This window comes from Acinonyx jubatus, chromosome B2 (genome assembly GCF_027475565.1).
Source record: "Acinonyx jubatus isolate Ajub_Pintada_27869175 chromosome B2, VMU_Ajub_asm_v1.0, whole genome shotgun sequence".
Classification (NCBI taxonomy): domain Eukaryota; kingdom Metazoa; phylum Chordata; class Mammalia; order Carnivora; family Felidae; genus Acinonyx; species Acinonyx jubatus.
The window spans coordinates 84,078,622-84,094,577 of record NC_069385.1 but is presented as its reverse complement, the minus strand read 5'-3'; the positions used below and the strand labels follow the sequence as shown (position 1 = coordinate 84,094,577).

General features: G+C 37.4%; 1 protein-coding gene across 5 annotated transcripts in view; it reads left to right on the top strand.

Moving 5' to 3' along the window:
• Positions 1-15,956, top strand: part of CD109 (CD109 molecule) — a 173,635-nt gene that overhangs the window by 146,829 nt on the left and 10,850 nt on the right. For all 5 annotated transcript variants that reach the window (XR_008298528.1, XR_003419529.2, XM_053222566.1 and 2 more), the window contains 7 exons: positions 719-947; positions 4,001-4,166; positions 5,940-6,130; positions 7,028-7,183; positions 8,233-8,298; positions 11,865-12,007; positions 15,333-15,480. Coding sequence is in view for 3 of the 5 variants with exons in the window: in XM_053222566.1 (XP_053078541.1) it covers positions 719-947; positions 4,001-4,166; positions 5,940-6,130; positions 7,028-7,183; positions 8,233-8,298; positions 11,865-12,007; positions 15,333-15,480 (1,099 nt within the window). In the remaining 2 variants the exon portion in view is untranslated. The remainder of the gene's footprint in view (positions 1-718; positions 948-4,000; positions 4,167-5,939; positions 6,131-7,027; positions 7,184-8,232; positions 8,299-11,864; positions 12,008-15,332; positions 15,481-15,956) is intronic.

The window sequence follows — 15,956 nt, the reverse complement described above, 5'->3', positions numbered from 1 at the left end:
AGGCCACATAAAGTCTCTGGTGTTTTCTTTCTCCCTTCCTCCCTCCCTTCCTTCCTTCCTTCCTTCCTTCCTTCCTTCCTTCCTTCCTTCCTTCCTTCCTTCCCTTTAAAAACCATGCTCAGGTGGAGGGTGGTGGAAGAGAGGCACACATAAATAGACCCTGGGCTGGATTTGGCACAAGGACCAGATTTGGCCCAGACAGATTTGGTTCGTAGGCTGTAATGTTCTGACTCCTGTCTCATAGGAGAGAAACTATCCATTTTTGCTAGTTTAACGTACTCTGGTTTGACTGTGAATTATATATAGTTAATCCATGGCTTTAGGGCTGAGTGAAGTGTGTGGTGGGATCTTCTTTGGTAAATACCTAGAAAAGTCCAAAGATGATAACCTTGGACAATTTCTTCAACTCTCCTGGAGTGTTGAATTCCCAATCTATAAAATAATAAGGCAGGATTAGATGATTTCTAAATTCCTTTCCAAATTTGTGAGTTGACCTGGAATTTCTTGACCACACTCAAGTGGAAAATGTATCCACCAGCTGGGCTGAGATGTTTATGTTGTTTCTTGGTTGTCTTTCTTACCTTTGTTCTTTCTTTAGTGATCATCCTTTGGTGAATCTTCTGGTAGAAAATATGTTGTTATTGTTGATATTTTCTCGTTCACTGTTAGAGGACTTCATAGAGTGTATTTTATATGTTTTTTCTCCTTTCTCACCTAGGTTGTCAGCTTTTGTTTTAAGATGTTTCCTTGAAGCTGATCCTTACATAGATATTGATGAGAATGTGTTACACAGAACATATACTTGGCTCAAAGGACGTCAGAAATCCAATGGTGAATTTTGGGAGCCAGGAAGAGTGATCCATAGTGAGCTTCAAGGTGGCAATAAAAGTCCAGTGACACTTACAGCTTATATTGTGACTTCTCTCCTGGGCTATAAAAAATATCAGGTATTTAATCTTTAATTTAATAAATGATGGGTGGAAAATCGCAAGGAAGGTAGGTCTTGATGGATCAAATGTATGTCTGGAAACTTAAAGACTTTTGCAATTGTATATCACTTTTGAGGTCTGAATTTGGACACCTTTGGCTTTGCATTTCTGGCTTTATTTTAGAATCTGAAAATGAAAATATTAACCCACTCTTTCAGAATAACAAAGAGAATTCTAAAAATTTTTTTTAATATAACTGTTTTTGTACTTGCTATTGGTAAGGTAAATCAATACATATTTTATCATTGGAAAGGTTAATTTCTTAGGGGAAAGAAAATTCTTCAGAATTTGGGAATGGATTCTAGCACATTTAGATTGCAAAGGATTTTTTTTAATTTCTAAAATAATATGGAGCAACGACCATGTCTGCTAATTTAGTACATAGTACACCGACACTCTAAAAAGCATGTTAAATAGGCATGGATGTCTGGATGAGAATGTGTATACATGGAAAGTTATGTTAATGAGCTTAATTATGCTCCAGAGCTGTCTCAGTGATTGATGCCTTTATTGCCTTAATGCCAGCTGCGTTTCACATGATTGAAAACAGCCATTCTCTGTTGTAAGCTCCTGCCATTTCCCTAGTCCAGTACTAGGCACATGGAAGATAAACTTTCCCCTAAATTTAGAGCCTTAACACCTGAGATCAGATATGAGTAACATTTTTCTCAAGCTATATTTTGTGCTGTCATCTGAGTTCATGATATTAAATGGTAGAAAAAATTCTATTTTTTATTTCTTATTCCTTCTAGGGAATGGTGCCTATTTACTCATAAAAACTGGAAAGCAGTGTTCTTTTTTTTTTAATTTTTTTTTCTTTTCTTTCCTTCCTTTCTTTCTGTTTTTATTTAAATTCCAGTTACTTAACATACAGTGTAATATTACTTTCAGGTGTAGAATTTAGTGATTCAACACTTCCATACATCACCTGGTGCTCATCACAAGTGTACTGCTTTAGTCCCCATCACCTATTTCACCCATCTCCCCATTCTCCTCCCCTCTGATAACCATCAGTTTGTTCTCTATAGTTAAGAGTCCATTTGCCTCTCCCTCATTTTTACCTCCTTTGTTCATTTTTTTTTATTTGTTTTGTTTTTTAAATTCTGCATCTGAGTGCAATCCTATGGTATTTGTCTTTCTCTGACTTATTTTGCTTAGCATAATACTTTCTAGCTCCATCCATGTCATTGCAAATGGCAAGATTTAATTCTTTTTTATGGCTGAGTACTATTGCAGTGTGTGTGTGTGTGTGTGTGTGTGTGTGTGTGTGTGTGTTTGTATGTGTACTACATCTTCTTTATCCATTCATCAGTTGGTGGACACTGGGGCTGTTTTCATAATTTAACTATTATAGACAATGCTGCTATAAACATTGGGGTGCATGTATCCCTTCGAATCAGTATTTTTGTATTCTTTGGGTAAGTGCCTAGTAGTGAAATTGCTGGATGGTAGGGTAGTTCTATTTTTAATGTTCTGAGGAAACTCCAGAGTGACTGTACCAGTTTGCATTCCCACCAACAGTGCAAGAGGGTTCCTGTTTCTCCATATCCTCGCCAACACCTGCTGTTTCTTGTGTTGTTGATTTTAGTCATTCTGACACGTGTGAGGTGATATCTCATTGTAGTTCTGATTTACATTTCCCTGATGATGAGTGATGTTGAGCATCTTTTGATTTACCCATTGCCATCTGTATGTCTTCTTTAGAAAACTGTCTATTCATATCTTCTGCCCATTTTTAAAAAGATTTATTTTTTTAATTTTTAAGTAATCGCTACACCCAACATGGGGCTCAAACTCATAGCCCCAAGATTAAGAGGCATATGATCCACTGACCAAGCCAACCAGGTGCCCCTCTTCTGTCCATTTTTAATAGGATTATTTGCTTTTTGGGTATTGAGTTGTATCATTTCTTTATATATTTTGGATACTAACCCTTTATCAGGTATGTAATCTGCAAATATCTTTTCTCATTCCATAGGTTTGCCTTTTAGTTTTGTTGATTGTTTTCTTTGCTGTGCAGAAGCTTTTTATTTTGATGTATTCCCAATAGTTTATTTTTGCTTTTGTTTCCCTTGCCTTCAGGAGACATACCTAGAAAGAAGTTACTATGGCCAGTGTCAAAGAGGCCTGTGTTCTCTTCTAGGGTTTTATGGTTTCAGGTCTTATATTTAGGTCTTTAATCAATTATGAATTTATTTTTGTGAATGGCGTAAGAAAGTGGTCCAGTTTCATTCTTTTGCATGTTGCTGTCCAGTTTTCCCAATACCATTTGTTGAAGAGACTTTTTCCTATGGGATATTCTTTCCTACTTTATCAAAGATTAATTGACCATGTAGTTGTGAGTTCATTTCTGGATTTTCTATTCTGTTGATATGTGTGTCTGTTTTTGTGCCACTACCATACTGTTTTGATTACTACAGTTTCATAATATAACTTGAATTCTGGAATTGTGATGCCTTCAAGCTTTGCTTTTGTTTTTCAAGATTGCTTTGGCTATTCAGGGTCTTTTGTGGTTCCATACAAATTTTAGGAGTGTTTGTTCTAGCTCTGTGAAAAATGCTGGTGGTATTTTGAGAGGGATTGTATTAAATGTGTAGATTTCTTTGGGTAGTATAGACATTTTAACAAATGTGTTCTTCCTGTCCCTTAGCATGAAATGTCTTTCCATTTGTTTGTGTCATCTTCAATTTCTTTCATCAGTGTTTTATAGTTTTCAGAGTACAGGTCTTTCACCTCTTTGGTTAGGTTTATTCTTAGATATCTTATTGTTTTTTCTGCAATTATAAATGGGTATGATTCCTGCATTTCTTTTTCAAAAGCAGTGTTATTTTCAAAATGAATAGCAAATATTTAAATGTCAATGATCATCATTGATTCCTATTGCCTAGGACAAAGTTAGGGGCTTAACAGACACTGAAATTATTTTTTGAATAAATGTTTAAAAATACTTTTCATTTAAATGTGTGGTTATGGGTTATTTTGAATAGTAAAATATATGTTTTTTTTTCTAGCCTAATATTGATGTACAAGAGTCTATCAACTTTTTGGAGTCTGAATTTAATAGAGGAATTTCAGACAATTATACTTTAGCTCTTATAACTTATGCACTGTCATCTGTGGGGAGCCCTAAAGCCAAGGAAGCTTTGAATATGTTGACTTGGAGAGCAGAACAAGAAGGTAATGCATGGGGTCATTTGAGATTGTTAGACTGCTATGCATTATGAAATATATAAATTATGTGAAAAGGTTTTGTAAGCCAGATATGAAGTTGATAACATTTATATCTTCAGAATGTGAAGAGGGGTGCCTGGGTGGCTCAGTGGATTAAGTGTCCAACTTTGGCTCAGGCTATGATCTCATGGTTCGTGAGTTTGAGCCCTGCATCAGGCTCTGTGCTGACAGCTCAGAGCCTGGAGCCTGCTTTGGATTCTGTGTCTCCCTCTCTCTCCGCCCCTCCCCTACTCATGCTCTGTCTCTCTCTGTCTCTCAAAAATAAATAAACGTTAAAAAAATTTGTGAAATGGAAGAAAAATGAAATGCAGATGAGATCAGATAGGTCTGACATGGCTGCTTCTGCTCTCCCTGAGTTTTCTAGAGAATTCGGGGCTTGGTTGTTTCCTTCTTTTAGATATGTTCTGCCCTATGTCAGTTACCTTTTGAGTTCTCTGATACCATTTCTGGTTGGGTGGCCTTCAATGGTCCGTAGGATGTTGGGTTGTGAAGAGACTTGGGTTTGAATTCTGGTTCTGCTACTTGCTTTTATAAGCTTCAGTTTCCCTAGATGTAAAATGGGAATAACTCCTAGCAAATGTTCAAAATTTGAATGAATATGCTAACTCATAGAATGCGAATGCCACAAAATGCTGTTATTGAGTTGGATGACTTTTTGTTTTAATGAACTACAACAGGACAAAAAGTACAGGTGTTGCTACTTCCCAAATGGCCTCTTTGGTCAGGGATCCAGGGAGTGGTGTGGGTGTATGAGGGAGACAGAGAGAGAGATAGGTAGATAGACAGACAGACAGACACAGAGATGGGGATGGGTGGGCAGAAATAATTTTAGGTAATGTCTACTGATTCAAAGCCCTGTTAATTCAAGAAGGGATAATTGTAGAAAGTGTTTTCCACACTACACTACAGAAAGTGATTTCTAAGAGTGTGAAAAATATTGCATTATTGTTAGCGGTACCTTAAAATGAATTCTTACTATTTTTTTTTTTTTTTTTTGCCTGTTGCAGTGCTGGGGATAGATTATTACACAGAGATGGAAGTCCTTGGTATTCCTTCTCTGCTTGTACAAGTGGTAGTTATTTCACATTCCACCTAAGTGTAATCATCATCTAAAGAGTAATATTTGAAAGCGGTAGGGAGCACCAAGTAAGATGTTCCTCTGGGGGCAGCAGGGATATTTCTAGGAAGATTGTCAAGTTGGCCAGAGTCCTTCATTTTTTCTTGGGGCCTTGGATTTTGAACTTATAACACCAAGTTTCAGATAATGAAAAAAAAAAGCGAGGTTTCCTAGAACATTAGAGCTGGTTAATGGCAGATTCCCAGAACAGGGTTCTTTCTAATGTATCCTAAAATATTTTTGGGATGGCCTGGTCAGAAATCTTCTAGAGTATATGTTTTTTCTCATTTATAGCTGTTTAGTCTCGAGCCAAACATGTGGGATTTCTCTTGGGAAATTATTTTCATCAAAACATTCTAAAATATAAGCAAGAGGAAAAAGATGAAAATTTAAAAGTTATGATAGTTTAGAAAGTGACATATAAGTGAATGTTTATATGTGTGTCTGTGTTTGTGAATACACATGTATTTGCATGGCATAAATATATACGTATATATTTTTATATATAGTCAGGTAGAACTTGGACCAGTGTAGGGATATTTAATGGTATAAAATGTAATTTTTGTTCAGTTGGTCAGACTATTATTACTTGTCTTTTGCAGAAGGCATGCAATTCTGGGTGTCTTCAGAGTCTAAACTTTCTGAATCCTGGCAGCCACGCTCCCTGGATATTGAAATTGCAGCCTATGCGCTACTTTCACACTTCCTGCAATATCAGGTTTCTGAGGGAATCCCCATTATGAGGTGGCTAAGCAGGCAAAGGAATAGCTTGGGAGGTTTTGCGTCTACCCAGGTGAGTGATGATAGTTTTTAACTTTTTTAATGTTTATTTATTTATTTTGAGAGAGAGTGCACACACACAAGCCTGGGAGGGGCAGAGAGAAGGAGAGACACAATCCCAAGCACTCTGGTGCAGAGCCTGATGTGGGGCTCGAACTCACGAACCATGAAGTCATGACCTGAGCCGAGATCAAGAGTCGGATGCTTAACCGACTGCACCACCCAGGCGCCCCATAGTTTTTAATTTTTTAAACTAATTAATAGTTTAAATATATATGCAATGTTTTTTTTTTTTCAATGTTTATTTATTTTTGGGACAGAGAGAGACAGAGCATGAACGGGGGAGGGGCAGAGAGAGAGGGAGACACAGAAATCGGAAACAGGCTCCAGGCTCCGAGCCATCAGCCCAGAGCCTGATGCGGGGCTCGAACTCCCGGACCGCGAGATTGTGACCTGGCTGAAGTCGGATGCTTAACCGACTGCGCCACCCAGGCACCCCAACGTAATGTTTTAAAGGAAGTATATGATTGCTTTTTTCATGACTTCATAAAATTGGCAATTAAAAAATTCAGTACCTTAAGTCAAAGGTCTGAGTTACTCATTTTAATTTTTTCTCATCACTGATATAAACAACGTATCTGATATGTATATGGAATAAATTAGTTCCCCATTATGTTGGTCATCTTTCATCTATGGTAACTGATACAGTAGATACTCAGCTTCAATCAGCGGATATTTTCCACACCTCTCCTGTACTGTAGGTCAAGGACATTTAAAAATGAATAAAGGGGAGCTCCACTCTCAAGGAAGGTGGATGAATGCATAGTGGGTGTCCTAAACATTACTAAATTTACTCTTTGGTGACCTTGATATATACTTACATGCACACATGTTGTTCTTTCCTCAACAGGACACCATTGTGGCCTTGAAGGCCCTATCTGAATTTGCAGCTCTAATGAACACAGAAAGTACAAACGTCCAAGTGACTGTGATGGGGCCCAGTTCACCAAGTCCTATAAAGTTTCAGATTGACAGACAGAACCGCTTTCTTCTCCAGATGGCAGAGGTATGGACAAGGGGGTGGTTATTTAAAATTCCATGTGGATGATTCCTTATGCTGGAATGCTATTTTATTTCCATTCTATCGACTTCAACAAAGACTTGTTTCTAGAGCCTTGTAAAGGGACTGGGGGGAAGGAGTGTCCTCCGTTGGTTGAACTGCTGAGCTGGGGAAGAAAGGAGGGGATGGGAACTTTGGAAAGATTTGGAAAAGGAGGAACCATGGGCTCTATCATATTGGGAAAAGAATGAACACACCTGTTGAGTTCCTATTCTTTGCAGGCACTGTGCCAGATTTCTTTACATGTGCTATTGCATTTACTTCTCAAACCGACACTAAGAAAGTAAGTACTTTCATCCCCACCATGCACATGAGAAAACTGAAGCTGAGACAGAGGTTAAGTAACTTGTTTAAGATTATGTTGCTAGTAATAGTAGAGCTAGGGTTTGAACCCATGATTTCAGGCCATGTTCTTTTTTAGCTAGACCACATGTCCTCTTAGGAGATAGAGCCAGTAGTAGGATTCTTCCTTTGAAATGTTAATAAAGGACTATTCTAGACCCTAACTTTATTCCTGTGGTTAACCTTGTGGGAAGTTGAGAGTGAGGGATGAAAGTGCTAACTTCAAGGCTGAAAAATGAGGAAGAGGAATAGTGATAGAAGAGAAGGAATAGTGTTAATCATAATCAATGATCATGTGCCACTGGGTTCGTGGGAAGGCCAGAAGATTAGGTGCTGACTAAGGGACACTGGAGGAGGGAGATGACCTTTGTTTCTTGTCTTTCCTGCTTCAGAAGGGCAGCCCTGACTATGGCACTGATGTGCCCTCCCAAAGGGCAAAGGTGAGGGTGTGTGGAGAGTGTCCCTTCATCTGTCTTCACCTCTCTTCTCTGATGAGCCCATAGCTTTTGATATGTGAGACTGTGCAAAATTCTTAGAGCTTTTCACAGATGGCATACACTCCTAGTGAGGGATAACACTGATCTCTTTTGCTACCTGGAAGGACCTAGATACGGAATATTAACCTTATTCACCTTTTTTCCACCTTTATTCAGCTTTCAGTGGTACAGCCAACTGCAGTTAATATTTCCGCAAGTGGTTTTGGATTTGCGATTTGTCAGGTATGTAACAATGTTTATTTTTGTTTTGTTAAATATGGCTTGTTTTAATAATTTTGGGGGGTACTGCTAAATCTTTAACTTAATGTATAAAATTCTTGAGGATTTATTTCTGTGGACTTAGGCAAGATAGATCACTCTCTTTAATAAAAAGTATTAGAGATGTTACTAGTAGTCAGTTGACAGTAACCAAATGGATTGATAACCTTGGAAAAATATTTCTTGAGTATCGTATGCTTTTTGAAGTTAGGATTAATTCTTCCAATGTGATTCATGTGACTTGTTGGGAACTCCCAACTTTCACTTTTTTTGTGAAAATACAGCTCAGAAATTCTAATGCTGGGAGAGTTTCTACTATGACTTGATAAATAAATACATTTTAAATTTTACCTATAACTTTTTAATATCCATTTAAAAACATAAAGGTCAACATGATATTATAAGGAATTGACTTGAAGATAGGAAATGTGTCCTTTTAATGGAAAATCTTATACAATAGTAAATAAAACAATTAGAGCATGATACGTTTAGTGCTTTGTTATAAGAATAAAATCCAATGAAACTTACCCTTAATGGTACAATAGGGCTAGAATAAAATCAAAATAGTATGTAAAATCCTGAATCAAATAGTTATTATAGTACATAATACATTGAAAATTACAGGGACTTGACATAATCTTTAAAAAAAATTTTTTTTCATGTTCATTTATTTTTGGGAGAGAGAGAGAGAGAGCCAGAGCTTGAGTGCAGGAGGAGCAGAGAAAAAGGGAGACACAGAATCTGAAGGAGGCTCCAGGCTCCGAGCTGTCAGCACAGAGTCTGATGTGGGGCTCGAACTCATGAACCATGAGATCATGACCTGAGCCATTAACCAACTGAGCCACCCACATGCTCTGGGACTTGACATAATCTTACTGGAAACCAAAAACAATATGTGATGGGACCAAAAATGGTTATGTGTTTCGTTAGAATATACAAACCAAACAAACCCTGAAAGAGTTACTGAGAAAGTTAAAAAATGGCTATGATAGAGGGAAGTTACTTTTCCAAAAAACCATACAAGTATTCTAGTTGAAAGGACAGATATACTAGCTAAGGAGGGCAGATAGAATTATTTCTAAGTGATTCTAAGATTATTTTGTATGATATTCAAAACATAGTAGTAAATGTTTTTTAAAAATCAAGGAAAAATGATCATAGTTAAAAGGAATAATATCCAACAAAAAGGATAGAAAAAGAAAAGGGTGAATAATTTATATTTGTCTTTACTAACAAAGGCCATGTGAAAATTCTCATTCCCAAGCTGTCTTTTAATGCAAATAGCAAATCTAAAAGTAAATACAAAGGCTATTTTGGGTATAATTGAAAAACTATATGTACTTAAATCACCAAATTGGTGGGAATTGATTCTTGATAAACCAAATGTAGACGAATTACTGAAGCCAAATGAGTTTTACTTGAGTTTTGAAGGAACACAGCAGTAAATGTGGTACCTACTGGAGTGCCTGGGTGGCTCAGTCGGTTAAGCATCTGACTCCAGCCCAGGTCACGATCTCGCGGTTTGTGGGTTCAAGCCCCACATCAGGTTCTGTGCTGACAGCTCAGAGCCTGGACCCTGATTCAGATTCTGTGTCTCCTTCTCTCTCTGCCCCTCCTTTGCTCATGCTCTGTCTCTCAAAAATGAATAAATTGTTAAAAAAAAAATGGCACCTGCTGGTCAGAACACTCACTATTCCAAATCTGTATCAACATGCAGAAATCTTATATAGGCACTTCTCATGATGGAGAAACAAATTGCAAAAAAGTTGGTCACCCAGAAATAGTTACTGAGGTTTCTTTTAGTTGATATTTTTGTAAGCACTCTGGATACAGAAAAGCAAAGAAACTTCTCAGGTTTGCAGTAAGTGTTAACCTCTTTGAAGTACTAAAATGCTAAACTGTTGGAAATAAACTGCAAGACATCTCAAAGTTTTCTGAATGGGCAGTTGAGCTTTTTGTAGGTCAAACATTAACCCTAATACTACGTTATAGATGGGTATTAATTATGATCCAGAGGACACATTTTGTAGTTCTTGTTTGTTTCCTGATGACGTTGGTCTCTAACGACAATTGCATGCCACTGGAACGAGGATGATGGAAATAACAGAGACCGTCTCTCCAATTTTATGAAACCATTCTTCAGCTCCTCTAAGAATATTCTAAAATTTTAATTGTGGTTCCAGAAAGAGTTAGAGAATATCCAGAGTGAGATAACCAGAATGATCAAGGGAATGAAGGATTATATGAGCTAGGTGTAGTAGAATAAAAAGTTGTAATTCTTAGGTTTGAAAGAGGAAGGCTTAGAAAGAATATTTTTTAAAGTGTGAAAATCAGGGGCACTTGGGTGGCTCAGTCAGTCAGTGAAGTGTCTGACTCTTGGTTTCAGCTCAGGTCATGATCTCACAGTTCATGGGTTCAAGACCCGTGTCAGGCTCCAGTGCTGACAGTGCAGAGCCTGCTTGAGATTCTCTATCTCTCCCTGTCTCTCTGCTCTTCCCCTGCTCACACACGTGCTCATGCTCCACCCCCCCAAAAGTAAAGAAATAAAATTAAAAAAAATTTGAAGTGTGAAAATCTACAGTGGGTACTAGGTGTTTAGTTCTGAGGGTGTGTGTGTGTGTGTGTGTGTGTGTGTGTGTGTGTGTGTGTGTGAGATTTAAGTATAAGAAAATACAACATTACATAGCAACAATAAGGCTTATGAATTGTGGTATCAAAAAAGGTGGAAGAGGTACAAAATTGCAATAGGTTCCAATTCAACTTGGCATGAGGCAGGTGTAGGAAATTTTGAGTGTATTCCAGAGCTTCTGATCTTAGGAACTCTTTGGGGAAAAAAATAACAACAAAAACAAACAAACAAAAAAACAACAAAAAACAAAAAACAAAACTTGCCCTTACACTTGCCCAGTGTCCCCACAGTACCTTTCACACTAGTGGTAGGCACAGAGTATTTGCTGAAAAAGACCAAGTTGTCTTGAAATTCATCATTTATTTTATCATCTTTGAAAAATGTTATATGGTCAAAAAGAATGCTGAGTAATTGAACAGGTTTCTGTTCAACCAGGGCTCTTGAATGTTTTATTTTTGATTCATTTTACTGAGAGTTTCTAAGGTTCCCATTTGTGCAAATGACACCAGTTGGGCAGCAGAACTTAGGAGTTAGCGGATGCTCTCAAGAGGAGATAGGCAGTAGTATTGCTTCTTTTCCTAAAGGGAATGTTCTACATTCTTTGGAAGGAAAAAAAGCCATACCCATAATATCCTGAAGGTCTATACTTGTTTTGGAGTATTAGCTAACAATTCCCTCAATTTTAAAAATCATTGCTTATAAGCTTTTATAACACTTGTTAATAATAGTACTTTTTTAGCTAGTAAAACTAGCTTTTTCCTTGATTGAAGATTACAGTTCTAGTTGGGTTTATCCCAAAGAGAATCATTACCTGATATTTATAATACATAATGGTGGTGTAATATATTGCTAATGATTTATTACTAGTTTAGTATTTATGTTAATTTATTATTTATTGCAGCTTAATGTTATTTATAATGTGAAAGATTCGGGTTCCTCCAGAAGACGAAGATCTGTTCAAGACCAAGAAGCCTTTGATTTAGATGTTGCTGTCAAAGACAATAAGGATGATATAAATCACTTGAATTTGAATGTGTGTACAAGGTTGGTATCTGTTTAAGTCCTTTCTCTTAAAAAAATAGATTTGAAGGTTTTATTATATATATGTAGTTATCTAACTATACCAATATGAGTTACATTTAACAAAGATTTTAGTTATGATTACACTTCCAATTACAAATTAGAAATTCTGTTTAATTCTATTTAAGTATTTTTCAATGTGTCCAAAATTGTTTACAAGTTTTCCTTGTATTCATAACAAATCTGAATAGAAAATGTTAATAAAATGTAGGTCTAATTTAAGAAAACTTTAAATGAACCAATCATGTTTAAACTCTAATATCATTTATTTCTTGGCAGTTAGTAATTTCTGTCAAATAATTATTCCAGTTTCATATTTAACCTTCAGTGTTATGCTTTTATCCCAAGACTTCATAAGAATATGCAAATTTAATGAAGAGAATGGGGTTTTTAGACACAGTGGAAATCTTCCAGTTTAGAAGGTCCTCACCTTGGATAAATAGGCACTTTTAGCTTCTAGGAGTACTTAATAAGGTGATTCTTAAATTTGTTCTGTATCCAAAGCATCTGAAGATCTTGTCAAAAGGAAAAGGGGTTCCCACTCACAGACTTCACAGATTCAGAGTCTGTGAGCTGCCTTCTTCAGCTTTCTTGGTCATTCTAATGCACACACAAGTTTGAGAGCAAATCCTTTAGAAGGTTCTTGAATCAAGAGACTTTACAGTTTCTTCCTTGTCAGCCCTCTTACCTCTGCATGATTTGATGTAATGTGGGGAGTTACTGTAAAGATGCATTGACATTGAGGAGCTACTGTTTGCTCTTTTTAAATACCCCATAGTGATCTGGTTGAGCTTAGCTTGTTGTTGGGCTGGAAGTCACTGATGTGGTACTGAGCTGGCAGATGCTCTTCAGAGTCATCTCTGAGTATTTCCCCCGGTGGCCAACCTTTTTAGCCATTTCTTGTTGAATCCAGTCTCCTTTGTTACTGCTACTAGAAACTGAAGAAAATGAAAAATGAAATTCATCTGGAATCACCCCTAAAACACAGAGTTGCCCACGGAAGGGGCATCCAGATTGAACCTGTTATAATCTACAGGCACAAGGCTGATACATTGCAGGCATACTAGTACAGATATACTATCTTTGGGCCTTCATGTTCATGATTTTGGTATAAATGTCACATGTGTTTGCCCCTTTCCTTCCCTTACTGGGCATTTTGGACCAGCAGGAGGGGGATATCAGAATTTCTTCAGTGACTTCCTTTTAGCTAAGAAGAAAGTTATTCCTTGCAAAGCTTGTGATTGGGTTCTTCCCCGGAAGAGCAGCATCAAGTTATTATTATTATTGTAAGTAGTAATAACCTACACTTATCACAAATTTACATGCCAGGCATTATACCAGGCACTTTTACATGCATCTCATTTAATCTTTACAATAACTCTATAAAGCAGGTGGTATTATTAACCCTGCTTTTCTCATTCATTCACTCACCATTTATTCATTCTTCATTCATTCATTCATTCATTCAGTAAATATCATTTGAGTCTCCATTATGTACCAAACACAGTGTCAGATGTTGGCATATAATGGTGATTTAAAAAAGACACAGGCCCTGTCTTCATGGAATTTACTGTTTGGAGGGGAGACAGAAATTAATAAAAATAAATCTTCTAAGTAAGTTTAAAATTCTGGTTTTGAAATGGGCAAAGCAGCATAGTCTTTGGAGCTGTGAGAGTGATTTTACCCTTTAGGGAGGTCAATTGAAGAAACAGATGAGGAAAATTAGGTGAAACTAAGATTCAGATCATGATGGGGCCTTTTTACTTATAAGAGCTCATGAAAGGATGCAGAATTCCAGATCTTAACTTATTATCAGGAATCAGAGGGACAATAGACTTTGATACATAGAGGATATCCCTCCCTCCCCACCCCGCCCCACCTTTTGGGAGAAACTGGAGAAGGGAACTGTTTTCATGTGAAAGTAGGGGTTGGTCTTATAAAAAGGATTTGGATGCTGCTACTAGTCTTCTGAGAAAAATATGATACAAAATACAAATATTTTCAATGAAAATTTTCAGTGGCATTTAATGGAAAGAAAAACTGGTATTTCAGGCACTTGATTCCCATCAGTAGGGTCCAAGCCCTTACTCATCTCAGATAAAGTTTTCTGTGTATGGCATGGTAATTTAACAAGTTCTGTCGTGGGCCAGTAGAAAGACCAGGTCAACCAAGGCACTTTTGATGGTGTGCTGAAAGTCATCGTATTTAAGCAGACTGGCCATTCTTCTCATCTTTAATGTCTGCTCAAATACAAACACCTCTAGCTGCAGTGCACTTATTGGTTTTCAATAGCATCTCTTCTGGCTGCGTGCATCGCCCCACAGATGGTTTCACTTGTTTGGGGTCGCTGAGCCAGCTGTCGTCAGCAGTTGTAACTGTATGGCTTTTCCATCAGTCATGTTTGGCAGCCGTCTGTTTGCTGCTCTAAAAAGCAAGATTCTCTACCAGCCCTTCTGGCTTTTGCCATCTGAAAGGACAACAGGAACTCACTTAACAATGATCCTTTCATGTTGGAGACAAACTCCTTTCCCTAACCACATTGGGCTCTTTCTGCTCCAAACAAAAGAGCTCTTGCCACCTATTCATTTTAGAAAACTATTTATTTTAAAGGAGACAAAACGTTGTTGGTGCCCGGATCCTTTGATGCTCACATTGTGTACAACAGGATGAGAGAACAATGTAGTGTAACAAAACTTTCCAAGGCTTGTAATTCTCGCCAGGTGGCCAAAGAAAACACAAAATGTGCTCCAAGTATGTGGGAGAACAAAGAGAAGGACTCTCCCTACTGGTCTTCTTTTTCTAAAACCAGATGAAGAGAAGATTGCTTAAGACTTGGCGGTGGTCTACTGTTAAGTGGTCAAGTTTTCAGTTTCTTTTTCAGCTCCTGGCTTTCAGCTAGAAAGCTTAGTGCTGTCAAATTCTGAGAAAATGAAAAAATGTAATTCAGTTTGGAATCACCCCTAGAACACAGAGTTGCCCATGGAAAGGGCATCCAGGTTGAACTTGTTATGATCTACAGGCACAAGGCTGATACATGGCAGGCATTTCATGACAAATGAACACATTTTTAAATTATTATTCCTCATATCGTTGAAAATTACAGAATTTCATACCTGTAAGGAAAGGATTACGGGTTTTACAACTTTGTCTAGTGATTTTTACGTCAACTAAACAGTAAATATTTGGAATAGTGCTTGGCAGTTTTAATTTTTATCTAAAGATAGTTTGCCAACGGCTTTAGGTTTTTCCTAAAGGGTTTTCTTCCTTCCATCCTTTCTCTTTGTTTTAGGTTTTTGGGCCCAGCTAGAAGTGGCATGGCCCTTATGGAAGTGAACCTGCTCAGTGGTTTTACCGTGCCTTCAGATGCAATTCCTCTGAGTGAGACGGTGAAGAAAGTGGAACACGATCATGGAAAACTCAACCTATATTTAGATTCTGTAAGTAGTAAAATGCAAGTTTTGTATAGGCGACAAGGCTGCCATGTATTGTGTTTGAAAGTCTGCCTTGCTCTGTGAGTGGTTCCTTTGTCATTGTTTGAGCTTTCTGTGTCCCCGAATGACTCTGACATGGCAACCACATATTTGTCTCCACTCAACAGGCATCACTATAAAATCGATTTAAAGTGAATACTGTTACTGACGAGCCTGATGAAAAGTCTTTCTAGCTAAATCATTATTTCATGCCACATGTAAACTTTGTAGAAATTGTCACATTGTAATTTCAAAAATTCAGTCCTGATCCCAATTTGAGAACCCCTCTGCCTCAGGGAATTGCTAAAATTATCAGTTTCAGTGCTGATGATGAAAGCTTTAATTATGAGTTTTAAAATGCTTTCATGAAGCTTTTAATAAATCCCAAAGGGATTAACATTCCTGCATCGAATATATACATGCTTACATCCTAGAAGAATATT